The sequence below is a fragment of the Bubalus bubalis genome, chromosome 11 (genome assembly GCF_019923935.1).
Source record: "Bubalus bubalis isolate 160015118507 breed Murrah chromosome 11, NDDB_SH_1, whole genome shotgun sequence".
NCBI classification, from domain to species: domain Eukaryota; kingdom Metazoa; phylum Chordata; class Mammalia; order Artiodactyla; family Bovidae; genus Bubalus; species Bubalus bubalis.
In genome coordinates, this window is record NC_059167.1 from 36,283,704 (window position 1) to 36,306,629 (window position 22,926).

Consider the following 22,926-nt stretch of genomic DNA (forward strand, 5'->3'; position numbering starts at 1 on the left):
AGAGAACCATGTGATTATTTCAGCTCTTGCTAACAAGCAAAAATTCTGAAAAAGAACCCAATGTTATATTTTCCTGGATCTTTTAAACTCCCATCTTCCTGAATTTCTTTTACATATAGTATTTTTAAATTTATTTTTAATTGGAGGATAATTGCTTTCAGTGTTGTGTTGGTTTCTGCCATACAACAATGTGAATCAGCCATAAGTATATATATGTCCCCTCCCTCTGAACCTCCCTTCCAACCCCACCCCATTCCAACCCTCTAAGTTGTCACAGAACAGAGCTCTAAGTTGAGCTCCCTGTACTATACACTCTGAATTTTTTATCCTATTGCTTCAATTGGTCATTTCAGAATAACACCACCTGGCATTTCTATAACAGGATGCAGCTTACAAAGTACTTTACACATACACGATCCCACTTTACTTGTAATAGCCCTGTGACTCTTGTAGAGGTAACTCCATTTCACAGATGAAGAAACTAAGGCTCAGAGAGTTTAAACCATTTTTACACAGTGATACATTTCTAAGTGATGATACCAAGATACTACCCTATGTCTTCTGTTAAGGGACTGAAAAGTAACTGCATCTATTTCTCTTATCTGGCCTTTTTCCTGTATCTCTTGGTAACAGCACTAGGATTATCACCTTGCTCTGTTTTACTATTCAACTTTTATGCAATTAGATTTTTCTCACATCCAAGATGTAAGCCCCATATGGACAAGGGCTATGAGTTAAATTTCTTTGTATTTACTTATCCATTTTTTCAACAAAAATGTACCAAAACCACTTAAGTCCGGGCACAATATTCGGTGAAGTGAAGTTGCTCAGTCGTGTCCAACTCTTTGCAACCCTATGGACTGTAGTCCGCCAGGCTTCTCCGTCCATGGGATTCTCCAGGCCAGAATACTGGAGTGGTTTGCCATTTCCTTCTCCAGGGGATCTTCCTGACCCAGGGATGGAACCTGGGTCTCCTGCATTGCGGGCAGATTCTTTACCATCTGAGCCACAGGGAAGCCAATATTTGGTGCTGGAGGACTAAAGTTACTAAGATACAGACTAGTCTGGAGGGTGAACAATGACAAAGACTTGAGACAAGGGCTGTAAAAGAGGTGTCTGCAGGGTGCCAGTGAGCCCTGAGGGGTCAGGAGACATCCTCAGGACAAGTCTCGGCTGCTCCACCACACCTTCGTGCAAAGGAACTGCTCCAACAACCAGTGAATGAAATCCCTCCTACAAGTAGTGGGGCAGTCATGAAATGACATCCAGTTCTCTGCTGGGATTTAGGGTAACGCCAGTGGCTGAGTCAGATCCTGCATAAACCAAGAGGACATTACCAGAACTGTGATAAAAACATGCCAAAATAAAGCCAAACCTTCCTACACTATAATTCTCTGCCATTTCAAAATATGAATGCTAATCATTCTCCAATGAAAACAAATCTGTGCTTTATGGTGAGTAAAGAAACAAAAAAGAGCGGAGTCTGGAAACAACTTTGAGGAAGGAGACCATCCCAATGACCAATGTCTTTGACAATCAAATAAACAGAACATCTCCCATGCCCAGCACAGTCATTCAATGCGGTGTCCATGGTGGCCGACTCAGTTGTGGGAAAGTTGCGGGAAACCGAGGTCTAGGTCATAGATGGTTAGGAAGCAACTGGGTGGAACAACAGCCCTTCCCTACAAAGCAGGTACCCTTAACTGACCTCAGTCTTATAAAATCTTCAACAGAGGGGCTGGAGTAGATAAGGTCTCTTCCACCTCCTTAATTTTATGCTGCTAGAAAATGAAATAAGTAGAACTCACTCTTAGACCAACTATAGCATATGTTTTCCTAAACTAATCTTCAGAAAATGTCTACCATTTACAAATAACGGGAGAGCTTGTTTTAATTTACAGCCCTCAAGTTGGTGCTTCACCCAATTCCAAATCCTAAGGAGATCCTGACCCAGCTCATCAATTGCTAGTTTGTCAAAGTCAAGAATGTCACGAGCTATTAGATAACACATTCCTCATCCTTTCCTCTCTGCAGCTTGCCGAGCCTGTTTCCTTCCCCAAGTCCTGCCTGTTCAGACAGAGGCAGTAAAAGCCTCCCATCCCATGAATCTTCCTAATAGGAAGGGAAATGTTTGAATCAATGCCTTTTACTTAATTTTTTTTTTTAATGCCAGAGGAAAAAAGAAGCTGAGCCATATCAAGCTACATAGGATTAAAACGTGATAAATAAGAGCAACATTAAAGTGGGCAAGCGGAAAAGAATTCTTCCAAGACTGAATTTATAAAATGTTACTAGAACTACCATTAAATATCCTTAAGTACTTTTCTTTTAAACACCAACATTTTATTTATCCAAGAACTGGAAAAGATCTGCAGCATTCGTACAGTGGCAAGCATTAAACATGGGCTTTTAGATTACAAACACCTTGGTGATCTCAGCACATTTTAAGTTTCCTCACCTGTAAAATGGAGACAAAATCTACTTTTTATTAGATACACAGTATTATATTACTTTGTATTATATACATAGTATTATGCTGCTGCTACTGCTAAGTCACTTCAGTCGTGTCCGACTCTATGCGATCCCATAGATGGCAGCCCACCAGGCTCCCCCGTCCCCGGGCTACTTTGTATTATCTACAAAGTATATGCTACCTTGCTTTATATACATATGTATACACAAAATAATAATAATTCAGAAACCAGTTATTAAGCCAGAGCTCAGTCGGTGCTTTGTGATGACCTAGAGGGGTGGGATGGGGGGTGTACACACATAGCTGGTTCACTTTGCTGTACAGCAGAAACTAACACAACATTGTAAACAATTATACTCCAATAAAAACAAAAGAAACCAGTTATTAAGCACTTACTATGTGCTGGACTCTCAGTAATAATAAGCACATTACCTAATTATTACAATAGATTGCATTTAATTTTCACAATCATTAGTTCTGCATCTTTATATCATTCATCTATTCAATAATCTGTGTGTGTATGTAGCTATCCGCACAGTGCCTGACAGATACAAAAAAGGGGGAGGGAGATAAAAGATATCTCATCAAAGATATGGACGATATTCTTACCATAAAAAGAATATCCTATTGTCACTTTTTATTTATTTAGACAGTGTCACGTGGCTTGCAGGATCTCAGTTCCCTGACCACAGATTGAATCAGGGCCAAAGCACTGAAAGCCTAGAACCCTAACCACTAGGCCACCAGGAAACTCCCCTCTAGTCACTTTTAGAACTACAGAGAACAAAAAAGATTTGGAGACATAGGCTGCATTTACGATTTACTTTGCTAATAAAGGACGGACACACTCAGAACTTATCACTGTTACTGTGTGACCCAAAAGAAACGAGACTGAATTGGGTTCATTACATCTCTTTTTAATTATGGTGACCCTAGTCTTCACAGTGACTTAGCCTCACCTCAATGCCTACTATAAAAAAGAACAGAAAATCCCTCTACTTTGTATTTTCTAAACAAAGCACCACAAATCTGTAACCCAGGAGGAATACACTGGAAATCACTTGAAGAAGACTTTTAAGACCACTCTCGCTCATTCACTACTTCATTCATTTACTCATATTCTCTCTCTCTCTCTGTTTCTCCTCAGCTCTAGATAAGTTTGCTTATCTTTATTCCTGATTCACATAAGTCATAGAATATTAAGGTTAGAAGCGACTCTGGAGGTCACTAAGAAGCCACGCATTCTTTCTAAAGAAATACATACTGCGTCCCTGCAGAGGAGAAGCACATGGAGGAGTTCTGAAGCCGAACTGTTTGTTTCTTCCCTGAAGAACATAAAAATGACAGTTTCCACCTCATCTCAAAGGGTTGCTGGGATGAATAAATGCGATAATGTATGCAAAGAATTCAATAAGGTGCCTGGCACAGAGCAGGTGCTCAAGAAATAGGAGCCCATCTTACTTAGAAGTGTTATAGCCCTCGTGTTATATCCTAATGCCTTGAATCATGATTCTGTCATCAAGGCCTGAGCCACCCCTCTGGGTCCACCCACATATATAATAACTACACCTTCTCAGCTCAGTTTTTACATCCCCGTCCTTGCTGTGGCCACCAGCTTCCAGCAGTTGTAAGCTGACAGCACGCCACCTCCGTCAAACCACTTCTCTCCAGCTCTCCACCTTGGGGATCCTCCGACACCATAGCTGGGACACTGTGGGGAAGGCCAGCACTTGCACATGTACAAACCTGGAAATGCAAGGACTTAGTGCCCTGGGGCAGCTCTTGACCAAGGAGAGAGGAGCCCATTGATAAAATACACACCGTGTCTGTCCCTTCTGAGGCACAGACTGCCTGGCTCCTCAGAAGGTCCCCAGAGCTCACGACAGTGACTGGCTTGATCACATAGGCTTGTGCCAGCTTCCCCTCCTTCCTTGTTTCTCTTCTCCCCAGCCCCACACCTGTTCCCCAGGATCACTGCCCAAAATAAACTACCTGCATGCCAGCCACTGTCTTGGACTCTGCTTTCTTGGGGACTCCAGGCTGTCAGAGTCAACAGGAATAATGATGCAGGACAAGTGAGCCCCAGGGCACAGCACCAAAGACCTCCCATAAGGCCAACATCGGAGGTCACTCTAAGGGCACACAATTAGCCTCTTATCTAGCCCCCAGGTCTCCATTTTACTCATCAAGAAGTAAGGGGCTTTGTCAAAGGCTATGCTGATACTTAGATACGGGATACCTACCAGAATTCCTGTAATCTGCTCAGAATACAGAAGTCTCTCCGTAAATAAAAATGTTATCTCTCTTCCTTTCCTATCTCCCATCAAAAGGGAAATGACATGAATTCTCCATGACCCAGTCTTCCTATTCTTAGGAAAACCAGGCTGCTTCCTATTTCCTCATCCAAATGTTCATACATTAAGTTCCAGATATTCTTCTGGTATCTCCCACAAAATCACCGCTGACCTCACGTATCCTTACAAGGTACAGAATTTGCTTTTTTCCTCCATTTCTCCTTCTCAGAGACATCATTATTTATGGAGGCTTCTGATGATTCCCCTCTTATTCCTTTACAACTTCAGAAATCCAAAAATGGTTTTTACATTGCCATTCTAGGCATGTATTTAAATCACATATTTGGTGCACATACTAACTCAGATAGAAATGTACACAATGAAAATCCATATTCTATATGTATTTATGCTGCGCACACAAACACTTGAATTCTACTGACAGATCAGGATAAGCTGGTTCAGAAATTCCGATGATTGCGCTTCGCAGGAGCATACTGGGGAAGTAGGAAGAGATCTCTCCCATCCGGTCTCTGGGATTAACACTCCTGCTCTTTCCAGCTCAACTTTAGAGTCCATAGCATCAGCAAAAAATGAATCTTTCCTGATGCCTCATTTTCCATGAGACACTGACCATTAGAATGCCTGGAAATTCCAGCAGGGTTATGGCCAAGAAGCTCGGGAAATGCTACAACAGAGCCCAGCTCTGCCTTCCTCACTCTCAGACTCAATTCAGGCTGACTGTCTCTGAGCTTGGGGAAATCAGAGATGTCAAACTGCTCCTTGAAAAGTTAGTGTTGGGGGTGGAGATAGGGTTTGGGAGGCAGAAACCATCGACTTCCCATAAGGTTTCACATAAATTTTCATGTGCAAATAAAAATTCGTGATACTCATCCATAAAACTTGAAAGCCAGTGTACCAATTACCTCTAAATTATCTTTCACCTCTAATAGACAATGATCTTTCTACTCAAAGTGTGGTAGAGACCTGCGGCAGCAGTATCACCTGCGAGTTTACTAGAAATGCAGGCGCTCAGGCCCCCTTACAGACCTCCTCAATAAGAATTTTCAGTTTAACAAGATCCCCAGGCAATCTGTATGCACATTACATTTTGAAAACTGGCTTAAGACACTTTTAATCTTTTCCTGTAAGTGTTTAAGATGCTTCTTCTTAATGCTAGTTCTGATCAAAGTAACATATTAAAGTATTCTACTAAAAGAAGCCAACAAAACTAAGTCTTATAATTTTACGGGTAATTTTGGGGATAAATATTTGGGGTGAGCTGATGTACTATTTTCTTCCTTTAAATATGTTAGAAATCTGAGGAGTGTTTGCATTGGTCCTTCTTCCATTAAAGAAGATATTCCTGATGGACAATATGCACCAGGCTCCCCTCTTTCTAATGTACTCCAACTCATCCTTCAAAGGCTCAGGAAGCCTGCCCCTTATATGCCCAGCAGACACCTCCTATATGTGTGGTTTTCTTAACGAAACGCTCATTAAAGGTACTAAAAAGGCAAGAAGCTCATAAGCTCCAAAGCTACTTGTTCCAAATAACCGATTCAAGTTTACGTCTTTTATCCGTTACTTCTTGGATGACCCAACCCATCCTGTTCCCTCCCCTTCACTAGAGTCCAGTTTTGTTCTCTCATTGGAAACACAGAATTTAGCAACTCTTTATGGTCTAGTCATTATAAATACAGATCTTTCTCAGCGTATAATGGGACTGCCTCCTGATACACCCATCAGGAGCTGAAAAGGCATTCATTACACTTAACCCACCTAGCTTAGCTTTGCCCACTTAAATGTGCTCAAACACTTACATTAGCCTACAATTAGGCAAAATCATTCAACACAAAGCCTATTTTACAATAAAATGTTGAAAATATCTCATGTAATTTCTTGAATACTGTACTGAAAGTGAAAACCAGAATGGGTCCAGAATGGTTGTAAGTCTATTGGTTGTTTTCTCTGGCGATCGTGTGGCTGACTGGGGGCTGCCACTGCCCGGCATCGCCAGAGAGGAACATAGAAAGATCACAAGCCTGGGAGAAGATCAAAATACAAAATTCCAAGAATGAGTTCTATAGAATGCACATCGCTTTTTGCGTCATAAAGTCAAAAAACTGTCTAATTCAAACCACCATAAGTCAGGGATCATCTGTATATATTATACATTGTTTAAGATCCCTGAGGGGAACCATCACACCTATTTCACCTCTGGACACAGCTCCCAGCACTTGGCTGCAAGACTTGGTGAATTATGTGTACTGAGGAACTTGGTCCCACAGTTTCTTATCAGATACTCTTCTCCAGGTACCATTTAACAGTTTAATCTATAGTATAAAAGAAATCACTGAATCATTTGATTGCCTTTATCCCCCTGGTAAACCAAGGCAAGGAAAACTGTATTAAAATGATGGTACCTTGGTGAGAACAAAACCCTAGAACTAGCTTAGGAGTCCTAAGGAGTGAAATGAAAGTGAAGTGTTAGTTGCTCAGTCGACTCTTTATGACCCCATGGACTGTAGTCTGCCCAGCTCCTCTGTCCATGGAATTCTCCAGGCAAGACTATGGGAATGGGTTGCCATTCCTTTCTCCAGGGGATCTTTGCGACCCTGGGATCGAACTCAGGTCTCCTGCATTGCAGGCAGATTCTTTACCATCTGAGCCACCAGGGAAGCCCAAGGAGTAAAATGCTCCTACATAAAAGCAGCAGGTTCCTCTGTGCTCCGAGCTGGCTCTTGGGGTGCAGGCTTCAGGGCAAGGCCCACACCCCGACGGGTTAACCCAAGAGAAAGCTTGGCTTCTCTTCTCAAAGTTCTGCTTTCCTTAGGAGATTCCTGCCTCAGGCGGCTTCCACAGAAGCAAAAAATAGCTCAGAGGAGACGTCTGATTCTGCATCTTAATCTATGTGACTCGGATGAACTCAGACTTGGAAGGAGTGATTAGAAAAGATAGAAAGGAAGGAAAAGGCTAAAAACTCAAAGTAATTATATGTTTAAAAGAAAAAAAGGATTTTATGAGCACGACAGCTTTCCTAGCAAATGAACTACATTAAGGCACTTCCCTCATGGATGAAAACCTCCAAATTTCTCCTCAGGTCAAGGAAGAGAGGTATTTTTTCTTCTCTAGTGTTGTCAATTCATATTAGAATTAAGCTTCTGCAGGATATACTGGGGAGTTTTCAGTTACTTCTCAGAGCTTCTGACACTCATTTCACTCTCATTTGTTTATTTAAACATAAACAAACCGATTTGACTGCTGTTAAGTTTTTCTGCCTTCTAGTTGCTTTGATGGGACCTGTTTATAACACATACTCATCTGCTGAAGCCTTTGAGCATCCAAGCTAAACAACCAAATCCAACTTATTCACAAGATCACAAATGTGTGTGACCCACTCCCTGTCATCCCAGACCAATGGAAAGAAAATTACAACACTCAAAGTAAAACGTGTTTCAGATATAAAGTCCCTATACATTTCATTCCACAAAATGATTTCTCGTTTTCATGTTCACCAACGAAAAGGGAAAAGTGTTGACAAGTTATTTGGGAAAATTGATTTCAGTGGTGTCTTTTTTAGGACCCAACCTGATGCTGGGAAAGATTGAGAGCCAGAGGAGAAGCGAGCAACAAAGAATGAGATGGTTGGATGGCATCACTGAATCAATGGACATGAGTTTGAGCACAACTGTGGAAAATAGTGAAGGACAGGGAAGCCTGGCATGCTTCAGGTCCCAAACAGTCAGATACAACTTCGTGACTGAACAACAATAATGATACAGAATAGAACAATACAGCTAAAATATAGGAGGTGGAACAAAGTGCTGTGTGCTAAGTCACTTCAGTCGTGTTCAACTCTTTGAGACCCCATGGACTGTAGCCTGCCAGGCTCCTCTGTCCATGGGATTCTCCAGGCAGGAATACTGGAGCGGGTAGCCATTCCCTTCTCCAAAGGGTCTTCCCAACCCAGGGATTGAACCCGCATCGCTTGCATCTCCTACACTGGCAGGTAGGTTCTGTACCACTAGCGCCATCTAAAATATAGGAAGTAGAACGAAGTAGATGTATCTTTTCAGGGTTCCAAATCATCTTTGATCTCATCCAGATAATCCTTTAAATAAAAGATGTCTTATTTAGGAAAACATTATTTATATAAATTCCATATTAATACAGGAAAATTTAAACCTGGGGGAAAGAATAGGTCTTCACTGAATTGTTAACAGGTAGCTTCCAGACAATAACAAAGTTTTGTTAGCTCCCTTCTACAGACAAGCTATGGTTTTTCCAGTAGACATGTATGGATGTAAGAGTCAAACCATAAGAAGGGTGAACAATGCAGAATTGATGCTTTTGAACTGTGGTGCTGGAAAAGACTCTTGAGAGTCCCTTAAGCAGCAAGGAGATCAAACCAATCAATCCTAAAGGAAATCAACCCTGAAATTCATTGGAAGGACTGATGCTGAAACTGAAGCTCTACTACTTTGGCCACCTGACTGACTCACTGGAAAAGACCCTGATGCTGGGAAAGATTGAAGGCAAAAAGAGAACCAGGTGGCAGAGGATGAGATAGTTAGTGTCACCAATTCAATGGACATGAATTTGAGCAAACTCCAGGAGATAGTGAAGGACAAGGAAGTCTGGCATGTTGCAGTCCATGGGGTCACAAAGTCAGATATGACTTAGTGACTGAACTACAACAAAGACTCAGAAATTAATTGACCAGCCTAGTCTGATTGATTTCAACATTCATACTCTAGGAATCCTCTAGACATATTCCCTCCTATGGATATAAATAAATGGCCACCTGATAATACCTTCTTTTCCTCACTATCTCAACCCTTCCTTCTCCCCAGTACAGCAATGCTGAGGGCAACAAAGCTGCCTTGGGCTGATGACGCCACCATGAAGCCAGAATGAAATCTGCCTCACTTCTCCCATGTTCGCCTTTCAGAAAATCATGCACACCTTAGAAAGCTTTCCCAAAAGTGTACACACACACACACACAAACCCCTCTTTCATCTTTTAACTCTCTTCCTCTTTCCTCATTCTCAGGACACCTCTGCCTAAAAGTCTTCTTGGGTTCTCTATCATCTCTGCAGGATTAAATCAAATTCCTTAGTTTGCAAAGTCCTGCACAAACATCACTTCTGTTTTAACTTCTGTCTCTTATAGCCCAGCATTGTACAGCCTTCCAATCACTAAGAACTCATTATTTCTTGCACACAACCAGGCCCTTTCATAAGACAACATTTCTATGAATGGTATCTCTTCTGCTTGGAAAACAGCTTCATGCCTGCTCTCTACAATCCTCTTTATATATTAAACCAACTCCTATTCACCCTTCTAAATTCAGCTCAAGCTATATCCTCTGCAGTGGGGTTTTCCCTGATTCCCTCAGGCAATTACCTGTATGTTCATAATGTTTCCAGAATCCCCACCCCACCACCCTTTTTATTGCTATGCCTCTGCACCTGTGATACAGTATTAGTCATTTACTCAACACTGGGTATCCTTGGACCAGGCACTGGAATACAGCAAGTTACCTTTGCATTCCCACTGCATGACACAAGGCCAGGAAAGTAGTAGGCAGTCAGTAAATGTTTGTTGAATGAAAAAGCAAAAGAATGACAAACAAGATCTTATCCAGGAAATATCATCAGGAAAGCCCATACTCTTTTGCTTCCTTTTACTCAATTTTGACTTAAAAAAATCAACTCAGATGCAGCATACCTCTACTACGGAAACCAAAAATCATAAAAAAATCATAGAATTAACATCTTTATCCTCTAAAGAGAATAAATACACCCACAAGTCCTTTTCATTCACCACAATTAGCTTTATCTCCAACATTACCATTTCAGGTAATCTTTTCTCTTGTATTTATTTATAAATACAGTAACAATCCTTTTGCCATTTTTTTATTACAAACATGCATTTTCTCCAGAAAATATGAACTGCTTTGTTAGTTAGTAAGTCTGTGGATTCACTTGTGAATCTCCATTTATTACACTATTTCCACTGGAAAATACATTTCAAGTTCAAATGACAAAAGTCATACACCAGTGCCACAGAATCTATTTTTCTTTGAAGAACTGCAAGTCAAGTCAACAGGTTCCATTTTTAGGTATCAAATGACATTTTAGCATTGGAAACAGTCATCTACATACTAAGACTGTGCAGAAATCACAATGCTAACATGTAACCTAGGCTGGTGGCTGAAGGACATGTATCTGAGGTTATGAGGGCTCTAGAAACAACCTTCTATCTCAGAGAGCTGATCATGACCAGTAACCACTGACTAAATCCGTAGTGAACCACACATCCATAAGGACTAACTAAAGGATGTCTTTGGATCTCTGATGACTATGAACCTGAGGCAAAGGATGAACCAGTGAACCTCTAGAATCTCAATAAACACTAAATTTAAAAGAACAGAAAGTTAGTATCAAAATACATTCCACAGATTTCAAATAAACCATGTTTAATGTGAAGGATTATCTCCCTATTCAAAGTTGGTCCTGGAGAAAACAAAGCCAAGTGTACACTAATTCTGTTATACTGACATCAAGCCCCAGATATGAATTTCATTCTCATTTACCACGTTTTAAAATCTCTCAACACCAGAAGAAATATGTGTTTGTTTAACTCATAATTACAAAATAAGGTAAGTGATATATGAGGATTTTGGTATAGGAAAAATCAGCCAGCCAATGAATGAGTCATTCTAACAGCCTAGTTTTCTGAATGGGTAATAGCTTTACATACCAAAAGAGCTTTGGAGGTTAATTACCTTGAGTGTTAATATTTCCAGTGTTTATGGCAGATTTCCCTTCCTTCCCGAAGAACGTATTTAAAAATGTATCTTTTTTGGTCATTTTTTTGGTCCTTCACTCTCATTAATGGTAAATAGCAATTATGGACTTAGCTAATTGCAAAGTAATGTCTGAAAGGCCAGTTGAGAATCCCTACCCTAATATTCCCAAACCTTCAGGGCTTTTGCTCCCAGTTCTTATATTTAAAGTTATAATTTTTCTATTTCCTAGTTGTCAAACTGTCAGGGGTCAGTTTTCACTGTTGGTTACAGCAGCCCCTCACCCCATTCTAAACTGTGCTACCGTGTATGTGCTATGGATCATTTGTCAAATAAGAAAAAAAAAAAGTTAGGACTGTTATTTAAAATAAGAGTAAGTTCCGAAAGAGGGTCTGAAGTATTCTCCCAGACTTGATGCCATCTATTTCGGTTGCTGAGTAGGCATATTTGCCCCTTTCTTGGTTCTCGGCTAGGTTCCAGATACTTGAGAGCTGTGCTCCAGACTCAGGCATTCTGTGACAAATCTTATTGCTCTTTATGATCCCCCTTCCTAATGCAGATGTAAACCAAACTATCACATGACCTCACTAATGAATTTCTGTACTTGCCAAACAACAAAACAAATGCAAAGTTTCCAAGGAAGCAAAATATTCAGGTTGAAAGATTAATCCAGAAGCTGGAAAATGCTCCCTATCTTACATAATAGTTACGGTTTCATATATTTACAGCGTTTAGCATCATGAACAGGTAGGTAGCTAACACAAGTAAATATGGTTAAAAAAAAAAATGTAGGGGAAAAATTACCAAATGATTTTTTTAAACTCACAGAAGTTCAATTTTTTCTCAGTTTATTACATTATTAGATACCTAGGCTAAGAAATTTCTTTTTAATTTCACACATCTATTGACTTCACTTACTAAACTGATGGCTGCTATACTAGGGAAAAGTCTTCTCTTTTACTCAAAGGGAAAAATGGTTGCTCAAACGTGTGAGTAACCTAAAGGTTAATATCATTATTTTAAACAGTCCCTACAAGCACTGAGGTCAAGCATTCAACATAAATTACTGTACTTAAATTGTACTTAAAGTTTTTATAACCTTGTTCATCAAACCTGAGAAAGCAAAACCAAGCAGGTGATCCAGGCTACCCTGTCACATTGAGAATGGGAGTAAAGTTATCCTAGTTATGTTTCCACACCCTTATGAAGGAGGCTGGTCCTCCAGCTATGTATAAAGACAGAACTGAAGGGGAAGGGGGCCCTGCCATGGCCACCCTTGTGAGTAACACCCAGGGTGGGCTATTAGGGTCAGGCTGAATCCCCTGGGGCCTTGTGGGCTTTCCCTCGGAATGGCCCACCATACTAGGCAGCACTGGATCCTTTGGGTGCAGTCCTGTCTGGTCAGGAAAAGGCCTGTGAAGATTTCCAGTGGTCACTGCCAGCCTATGATTCTATATATGGAAACATCCCATCCTAGTGCGTCCAGCATTGTGAGCACCACACCAGGGAGGAGGAGTGAGCAGCAGACCAGCCTCCCTCTTGCGGCCCGCCAGCACACTCACTTTGGTGTCTCCCAGGCCCTGCTGCCCTGAACTGGACCTTGTCATCAAATGGCAGCCCAGACCTCTGCTGAGTCTTGCAGGCTGGCGGCTCTAACATGGAACAGCTGGAAGAGGACCCTGCATTCTTTTCTCTGCATAAACACTGGGGGCTCTGTTCACCCTCCTGCTGCAGCATGAACTAAAGAATTTCCCCATCCCAAATTACAACCAACAGACCTTTCCCCAACCCCCACCCTCACCCCCTACCCCCAGCCCCGGATATAATTCCAGTCTGTCACCACCCATGCTAGCAAATAGCAAACTGCTGAATATATCTCAGTATATTCACTTTCTATACTAGTTGAGGTGTCTGTAAATACAATAGCAGGGTAACAGGAAACAATTCTGTTATGTTCAGTCAAGTTTCCTGACAAAACCGTTAAAGACACTGATTCATGCCTGCTCCCTATAAGACCCTTTCTATAAGATGCGTATCAATATAAACAAAGTCGTGATAGTTAAGTATAACCACGTAGTATATGAAATGCAAATATCATTAGTCTGTAGCATCACCTACAAATTATTCTGAAAACAGAGCTCTAAAATTGGAATATCGGTGGAGGGAAAAAAAATGAATGTAAAATTGGGTTTTCATATGTTCCTCATATAGCCTAATCAAAGCTCAGCTTCTGAAGGGCAGTCTCAGGCTTCTTCATGTGTTGCTGAAATCCAGAGAGCCACGTTGCCCAAAAGGAGGAAAGAAAAAAAAGCCCAGAAAATCCAGACTCTACGTGACCTGACTTAATTATTTCCCAGGAAACTGCATGAGAGAAAAATCAATCATTCATGCTACCGTAGCTACCACACGGAATGAACTGAAGGAGTTGACAGTGGGCAAAAAAAAACCCCGAAGCTGCCAGCGGAGGTAAGTGGGCGGCACGGCCTGGGGCGCGGGCGGCTTGCGGGGGAGATGCCAAGGACCCGGGGGCCGCGGTGGTTCGGTCCCCAAGGACCGGCGATCTGGGGCGGGGCCAGGCCCGAGGCTGGGCAGCGGCGGTTGGGGGTGGGGAGGGGAACCGGGACCGCGGGACGGCGGCGGCGGCCGAGCACTTACCCGGACTGTTGGCCTCGCCTTCGAGGACGTGCAGCTCGGCGCAGTCGGCCAGCGAGTGCTCCAGGCAAAGCTGGAGGAAGCGGGCCTGGGTCTGGCTCACGCGCTTGAGCAGCGACAGCAGCGCAACGGTCTGCTCGCACTCGTTCCAGCCCTTAAACCAGCCCGCCAGCACCCCGACCTGGTCGCGAAACATCATGGTTAGGGGGCGGCCCTCAGTCTACAAAGCCCCCGGGGCGCCCCAGCCCGCCCCGCCCGCCCCAAAGTTTGGCGGAGCCGCAGCCCCGCGGCCGCCGGAGACGCGTTCCCGTTCCAAGGTGGCTCTGGTGCCCGGACGCTGCAGGTACTGCCTCGGCTCCTGCCTCTCTCGTCTGGTTTCAGTTACGTTCTGGTGGTTCTGGCTGATTTCCCCAGAGATGATGACAGACAGTAGCACGGAAATATTTCTTTTTTAAAAAAATAAAGATTAAAAAAAAATTTCCCCACAAGGCACACAAACTGAATGAAGAAGGCTCTCTTTCCCCCTCCCCTCTTCTCGCAGCTTCGGGATGGTGATTTCCGGCGTCCCGGGGTCTCTTCCCTGCTGGGCAGCAGCTCGGACCCTTCACACCCGCATTCCCGAGTGGCGATCACCACTGGAAGGAGAGAAAAGGCTGCAGTGAGACCTCGGCCAGCGAGGGAGTGCGCCGGGGAAGCGAGTGCATCTGAGGGGGCGGAGGGGGGCGCGCCGCGGGGTCTTAGTCCCCCAAATTCCGGCCGCCCCCTCCGCACCCGGATGCCGGAGAGGAGCTATTCTCGTTCTGGGAAAGGCAAGAAGCCTCCTTCCCAGGTGCGTGAGGAAGACCGCACGGCTTCCTGTTGCTGCCGCTGCGAATGGCTAGTGCTCCCCACACACCCCGCCCGGGGTGGCCTCGGGGGCTGTGCCTGCAAACGCCCGCACCAGCAACAGATCTTCCTCGCGCAGAAAACTTGCACTGCGGCTGCGAAGGGGCGCGGGGGTGGGGGTGGGGGCTAATGCAAAGCAGAGGCGGAGGCGCGGCAGCCCGAGTTCCTTCCTCCTCCTCCTCTCCCTCCTCCTCCTCCGCCACCTCTCCCTCCTCCTCCTCTCAGAGAAGCAGCCGAACGGCTGCAGCTCCATCTACAGCAACAGCCAGCATCTCCACCGCCAGGCGCCCCTCTGGATTTAGGCCGTGAGCAGCCGCGGCAGCAGCTCGAGACAAAAATAAACTCTCCCCACCCAGAGCTCAGCGCCCAGCGGGCAGAGGCGCAGCCGGAGCCTCGGCTCGCGCGCGCCGCTCGGCTCCAGCCCACCCGGGAGGTCTCTGAGGGTCCGCTTCGCCCTGAGCGATCAGATGTGTGCGTGCGTGTGTACTCGAGTGTGTGCTGTAGGCATCCTGCCCCAGCTCCCGCCGCCTACGGGCGGGTCCGGTCGGCCCAGCGCCTGGCCCGCGCGTCCCAGGCCGAAGTCGGCACGGCCACTGGCGCACGCCTAGCGCGGAGACAGTCGGCGCCCACAGCACTGCCTCCGCCAGCGGGCAGGGCGGTTCCGTGGGGACTGCGGCTCAGTGCCGCCGGCACACGCCCCCGAACGACCGCGAAGAAGAAAAGTTCGGTTTCGAGGGCTCCCCCAGTCCTAACCCTGTCCGGGTGGCCGCCAGCGGCGAAGTAGAGAGAGCCCAGCGACTCGGCCAGCCCTCGAGGGGCGGCTCGCTCTCAGCACCCCCGTTTCCCGGTTCCCAGAACTTCTCGAGCGGAGGCGGGGGAAGGCCCCCGGGAAGCGGACCCAGAGACCGCGGGCCCCCGGGCCTGGGGCGTAGGACAGAGTGCGCTCACCTCGGAGCGGCTCATCCCGGCGGCTCGGGGCCCCACGCGCGGGTCCGGGGCGGCTGTGGCTCTCAGCGAGGTTGGGGGCGCCCGGAGGGCGGGCTGCGGGCCATGCCGTCGGGGCGGGCGGCGCGGAGAGAGTGTGGCACTGCGGGATCGGGCCGCCGCCGCTCCTGCTGCCTCCAGTGTAGGCTCGCGGAGGACTGAGCCGCCCGAGCCGGAGCTCCCCACATGCTACTGATTAACATACACCATTACATCATGGGCTTGGCAGGGAGCGCCCAAGCGGGGGGAGAGGAACCCGGGCGGCGGCGGCGGCGGCACGCGGGGGGAGTCGGGGGAGGATCCCCGGACCCGGCCGGCGGCGGGGGTGGGGGGAGGTGGATTCCTAAGTGGGGACCAGAAAAGGGGAGGGGAGCGGAGGGAGGAGCCAGATGGCGCAGAGGGGTCGGGTTGGAGGAACGGCGGGGCGGAGAGGGAAGAAGTTTGGGGAAGGGGAGGGATCCAAGTAAAGTCCTGCCCTCTGCTGCCTGCCTGTTCTGGAGGGGCTAGGGCGCTTGAGCAGCCGGAGTGCGGACGGGAGGGGACCCGGAGGGTGCTTGAGCGGGGGCGGTGCTGCCACCGGCTGGTCGTCCTTGTGAATGTGGTGCGCGGACTCCGGTGACCCCTCGGCCCTACTGGGGCCCGGGGGTGGGCAGAGACCTAGGGTCAAGGACGCTGGGGGTGTGGACGGATTCCGGGGGTCGCAGAAGCAAAGGGCGGAGGAGGCCGAGGGGTCGTTGGTAGGGCTGGAAAGTGCCTGGGCACGAGGCTCCGTGCAGCCCATGTCCTATGAGCGCGAGAAGTTCCCGGGCTGCTCACCCCTCGCCCGGGTCGGATCTCAGATGTCCTTTGCTCTTGTGGGCGGCCCCGGCCCCTTTGGGGCCTCGCTCTCCCCTGGGGAAGCTGCCCGACTTTGGGGGCCCGCCGGGAAACTCTGCCTGGCGCCCTGGCTGCGGCTGCGGCTCCGGCTGCGGGCCTGGAGCGGAGAGGAGCTCCGCCGCGGGCGGCAAGGAGGCGGGCGAGGCCACCTGTCAGCGCGTCTGCGTTGTCGCAGGGCCGGGCAGCCTTCACCTGGCCCTGCAGAGTGCGCGAGGCCTGGGCCGGGCAGGGGGCTTCAGAGGTCCTCGCCGCCCGCGCCAGGGGGTGGAGTGGAATTGTGGGGTGGGGGGTGCAGCGCTGAGGCCAGGCAGCACAGGGAGGTCTGGGAAAGTGGCCTCGGCTGATCTCCAAAGTAGAGAACTGGTTAAAAATACCCTAAAACCTAAAAATCTCGGTGCCTTCTGATATTAATTGAATATGCATAAGAGGACTTGGTGACCAAATCCAGACTATTCCCCCATGTTTTAAGTGAAAACACAGAGCCCTCGAACATTTCTCCAGCAACCTGTGGCATTCTTTATGAGTACTTCTGAGACATTTGTGAAACGCATGCTTCAAATCCAGCCTCTTTACTCTCGCTAATACAGTAGTTTTGAAGATAAAGTATCTGAGATATTATCCACGGATTTAACACTTCCTTCTTTAACTCCAGCATATGTCCTTGGATTTTCAATCATTTCTTTCTTCCTCCCTCAAACCTAGTTTCTGCACCATTTAGTTCCTGTGAGACACGTGACAGCACCTAACCATCTGCTGGGGTATTGAAAGGTCTGTGGAGCTGCAGAAATTTAGGTGTTACCATTAAAATAGGGTATGTGAATAATTTTCTTAAGCTCATTATTAGCCAGCCAGGAAAGGTATCTGCATAATTTAATGAATATTTTACCCCCAAAACAAGAATTCTAGAGTCAATGTTTTAATTTTGTTTTGTCTTATTATTACAGAAGCAGGAAATCTTGAAGTATTTTCTCCAAAATGTTATTATCACTAGCTAGTACTTAGTAATAATCGCTATCAGAAAATGGGGAAAAGGTTTCCAGCACAGGCTATCTCAGTATACACCTTGCTATCAACTGCAACCAAAACAGAAATTACCCACCTGGGGCTTCCGGAAGCCTCCGAGAGTGGTTTTTTTTTTTTTTTTTAAAGAAAGTGGGAAAAGTCACATTCATTAATTATTGTCACCTGCAGTTTACTAACTCAATAGTAAAACTAAAAAACAAATAGTGAGGCGAATTGAAGTCTATTTAAACTGAAGAAAGAAAATACTGCCACCTACTGGAAAAGTGTACTGCTTACAGCAGCCTTTGACCCAAGTAAAGATTTAGCTAATTTTTTGGCTATTTTTTGAAAAATACAAAAAGGAGCGTCAATGAGTTGCCAACCTGCCTTGTTTTTGTGGGTTCACAATACTTGTGCCTTCCCTTGCCTCTGGGCCTTTCCCCTAGTAGTGGATATGAAACCCAGAGTGGAGATGAAACCCAGGGAGGCTGCTTCACTTTCTCACAGAATGAAGTCACACTGAAGGAAGGAAACCAATACTCTCAGTTAAATATATATTTTTGTCTTAAATACAGATTTTTCCTATTCGAACCTCTACCCAGTTTTTATGGATAAAGACGCTGATTCTGGGAGGGGTTGGGGGCAGGAGGAGAAGGGAACGACAGAGGATGAGATGGCTGGATGGCATCACTGACTCTATGGACGTGAGTCTGAGTGAACTCCGGGAGTTGGTGATGGACAGCGAGGCCTAGCGTGCTGCAATTCATGGGGTTGCAAGGAGTCGGACACGACTGAGCGACTGAACTGAACTTTACTGAAGAAGTGGCTGTGCTCAGACACTCAGTCATTGAATTGGACACTCAGTCCGATTCCTTGCCGACCTCATGGACTGTAGCCCTCCAGGCTCTTTTGTCCATGGGATTTTCCAAGTGAGAATAATAGAGTGGATTGTCATTTCCTCCTTTAGGGGATATTCCTGACCCAGGGATCAAACCCGTGTCTCTTACATTCCCTGCATTGGCAGGCACATTCTTTACCACTAGCACCACCTGGGAAGATTAAGAAGTGGCTAACAATGACTAAATACCCACATGACTTGGAAAAGGAGTTTAGTGCAAATTCTAACTTCCAGAGAATAGATGATTAGGCAGGAACATAGGAGAAGTGGGATTTTATTAATAGATGAGCTAGAAACATGGCTGGCAGGGAGGGAAGCCCAGGAGACAAGCCCAGATACTTCTCTGTACACTGTACTCAGAAAGGTGCAGAACTGATGAGCATGGAGGCAAGAATAAGCTATGCTGGCCAAGATGTAGAGAAGGATTTGACTATGAAAATATTAGACTTGGGTGACTGAACAGAAGTACCCAGGAGTGAGGAAATCTGAAGACTGATTGAAAGTGAGCCAAGCTGGCATCTGCCTCAGATAGAACTCTATCTCTGTAATATTTGCCACTAGGATCTAGTGTGCTTCCTGAAGAGTAAGCACAGCTCCAGTCAAGTAGTTTCTGTATTGAGAATATTATTTAAAAATAATTATAACACCTGCTCTCATAAACTTGTTAGGAGGTCTGAAAGTAACTGGCACGTTACTTTGTACATAATAGGTACTTGATATATATTTTTATATATAATATAGTTTTCCTTCTTTGTAGGCACAGAGTATGTTAATTTGGCTAATTTACATCTTGGGTCTGCCTCATAAACAGGCTTTTTCATTCTTCAAAAACGTGTCCTCTCAAAAGCCCTGTAATAAGGCCTAGGAGAGGATTGCCAGGGCTTGAATTAGGATTCGAGGGGATGAAGAGAGTGATGTGGAGGAAGAAACTGCAGAACTGGTGACAGATGGAATGTGGGAAGGCTAAATCAGGAGTCAGGTCTGCTAAGATAGCAACAGTGAAAGGCAAGCTGGGTGAGGCCCAGGAGCCGCGGCTTAGGGAGACTAAACTTGAGTTCAGATCTCATTAGAAGGAGTTCAGAAATATCTCAGTGTTGGCAGGGGCACACATTCAGAGAGAAAGCCGGTATTCTGTTAGCCCAGGGTAGAGAGCTAATGGCCAGCACCAATTTCCTATATCCCTAACACTGTTTTATACCGGCACCAGGATCATGGCTGCTGACTCAGTTCAGTTAAGTTGCTCAGTCATGTCTGATTCTTTTCGACCACATGGACTGTAGCACACCAGTCTTCCTTGTCTATCACCAACTCCCGAAGCTTGCTCAAACTCATGTCCATCGAGTCGCTGATGCCATCCAACCTGGGCTGTTGACTGGCCCAGAGTAAACCTGGCCAGACCAGACAGTGGTAAAGCAGTGAGACTCTTGAGGAATCTGCTTTTGCTTTTCACTGAAGTTCTTACCACTCTCAATATAGTATTCAGATTTTCTTCAGTCCCTCAATTTAGAGGATTTTTTCCAGAAAAAAAAAAAAAAGACTTCTTAAACCCAGTGGTAGGAAAACTATCCATGATGACCTATAAAGTTGGGATAGGAGGGGAGAGGGAGGCTCAAGAGGGAGGAGATACGTATATAATTATGACTGATTTGCATTGTTGTACAGCAGAAACCAACACAATATTGTAAAGCAATTATCCTTCAATTAAATTTTCTTGAATTAAAAAACAAAAAAGGAATGCCACTACCCAAAGGCCATTCCCTGGTGGCTCATACTGTAAAGAATCCGCCTGCAATGTGGGAGACCTGGGTTTGATCCCTAGGTTGGGAGGATCCCTGGGAGAAGGAAAAGGCTACTCACTCCAGTATTCTGGCCTGGAGAATTCCATGGACAGAGGAGCCTGGCAGGCTACAGTCCCTGGGGTTGCAAAGAGTCGGATATAACTGAGCAGTTTTCATTTCACGTCACTTTACCCAAAAGCCATAACAGATGTGATTAGTTACTCTTCAGGAGTCAAATATGAATATGAATTGGATGGACTTGTTGAATCCACGAGGAAAAGCTTTTTAAAATTTTTGGTAAAATATATATAACATAAAGTTTACACTTTTAACCAGTCTTAAGCGTAAAATGGCATCACATGAAGTACACTCGCATTGTTTGTACACCCATCTTAAAGTATCCATTTCCAGGTCTTTTTCATCTCACCAAACTGAATTTCTGTACCTGTTAAACAATAAATCTTCATTCCTTCCTGCCCTCGGTCTCTGCGCACCACCATTTCTATGAATTTGTCTATTCTAGGTACCTCATAAGTGGACTCATAAAATATTGTCCTTTTATGTCTGGCTTATTTCACTTAGTATAATGTTTTCAAGCTTCTAACATATTATGGCATGTATCAGAATGTTATTCCTTTTTAAGACTGATTAATGTTGCATGAAGACAACTTTTGAGACAGCTTTCTCTAGAATGGAGTTTGATAAGAAAGGTGAACTCTAGTTTGTAGGGCGTACAGTCAGGTAAATTGTCTTTTTGACTGATTTCTAAAGAGTATAATCCAAACTTACTACCTGGCACTTAAATAAAACACAAATTCAATTGAACCACAATTTCAAACACAAATGCAGATGGGTTCACACTTTTTAAAAATAAGCAAATGTGTGAAATATTAAACTATAGTTTTTTTACTGTAAAATATCTTACATCATAGGTAAATTTGCAAATAAATATAGTCAAAAGGTTAAATATAAGTGTTGTAAACTACTCCTATTTATTGGCTTTGTATAGGTTAAGATTACGAAAGTAGGAGCTTAGATCTTTTAGAGGGATAAATTGCCCTAGATTATCATGAGAGGAAAGAAAGCAAAAATTATTCGTTCTAGAAGTAGTCAAATCCTAATTCTGATCTTTGTTGTTGATTTAAGAATTGCCAGTATCTTTTTGAACTGAAAATGCACTTGAAACATGTCCACAGTTTTAAATATGAGCTTGGCACAAAAGTAATTGCAGTTTCAGACCATGAATTTTAAATCATCATAACTAGGCTCAGGCACAATTTTATTAATTAAAATAAGAACAACACAGTTTGCCAGTGAGAAATAAGTTTGTTTACTCCTATAGTGTAGAACTCTGTGCTTCAGGATTCGAGGAAATCTTGGAAAGCATTTTCTGCCTCCTACTGGTTGTGGAAGCATTTTCCCTGCAAAAAGGTGCCTTAAGAACTGGGAGTCAAGTTGGTGAGAAGTCAAGTGAATATGGCAGATGAAGAAAAACTTCATAGCCCAGTTCCGAAGCACTGATTGTGCAAGTCGGGCATTGTCGTGGAGAAGAATTGGGCCCTTTCTTGGAAGAATTGGACCAGTGACAGCTACAGGCATTGCAGTTTTTGGTGCATCTCATCGATCTGCTGAGCATACTTCTCAGATGTCATGGTTTCACTAGGATTCAGAAAGCTGTAGTGGATCAGAGCAGCAGCAGACCACCAGTGACCATGACCTTTCTTTGGTGCAAGTTTGGCTTTGGGAAGAGCTTTGGAGCGTTTTCTCGGTCCAACCACTGAGCTGGTCATTGCAGATTATTGTACAAAATCCACTTTTCATTGCATGTCACAATTTGATCAAGAAATGGTTCATTGTTGTCGTGTAGAATAAGAGAAGACAACTTATTTGACAACTTCAAAATTATTATTATTTTTTTTAATTTGTGGTCAGCTCATGAGGCACCCACTTATCGAGGTTTTTCACCTTTCCAATTTCTTTAAATGCCTAGTGACCATAGAATGGTCCATGTTGAGTTCTTTGGCAAGTTCTCGTGTACTGTAAGAAAGTCAGCTTTGATGATTGCTTTCAATTGGTCCTTGTCAACTTCCAATGGACAGCCACTATGCTCCTCATCTTCAAGTCTGTGTCCTTTACAAAACTTCTTGAACCACCACTGCCCTGTACGTTCATCTCATTAGCAGTTCCCAGGCCAAATGCATTGTAGACGTCTCGAGTTTTCTCCGCTGCTTTATGACTCATTTTGAACTCCAATAAAAAAAATTGCTCAAAT

At 44.9% G+C, this 22,926-nt stretch overlaps 1 protein-coding gene across 2 annotated transcripts in view; it reads right to left on the bottom strand.

The window, feature by feature from the left end:
- Positions 1 to 16,362, bottom strand: part of SAMD4A (sterile alpha motif domain containing 4A) — a 227,224-nt gene extending 210,862 nt beyond the window's left edge. For both annotated transcript variants that reach the window (XM_006064865.4, XM_006064864.4), the window contains exons 1-2: positions 16,065 to 16,362; positions 14,235 to 14,866 (exon numbers count right to left, since the gene is read on the bottom strand). In XM_006064865.4, coding sequence (XP_006064927.1) covers positions 14,235 to 14,430 — 196 coding nt within the window. In that variant the 5' untranslated portion in view covers positions 14,431 to 14,866; positions 16,065 to 16,362. The remainder of the gene's footprint in view (positions 1 to 14,234; positions 14,867 to 16,064) is intronic.
- Between the last annotated feature and the right edge of the window lie 6,564 nt (positions 16,363 to 22,926).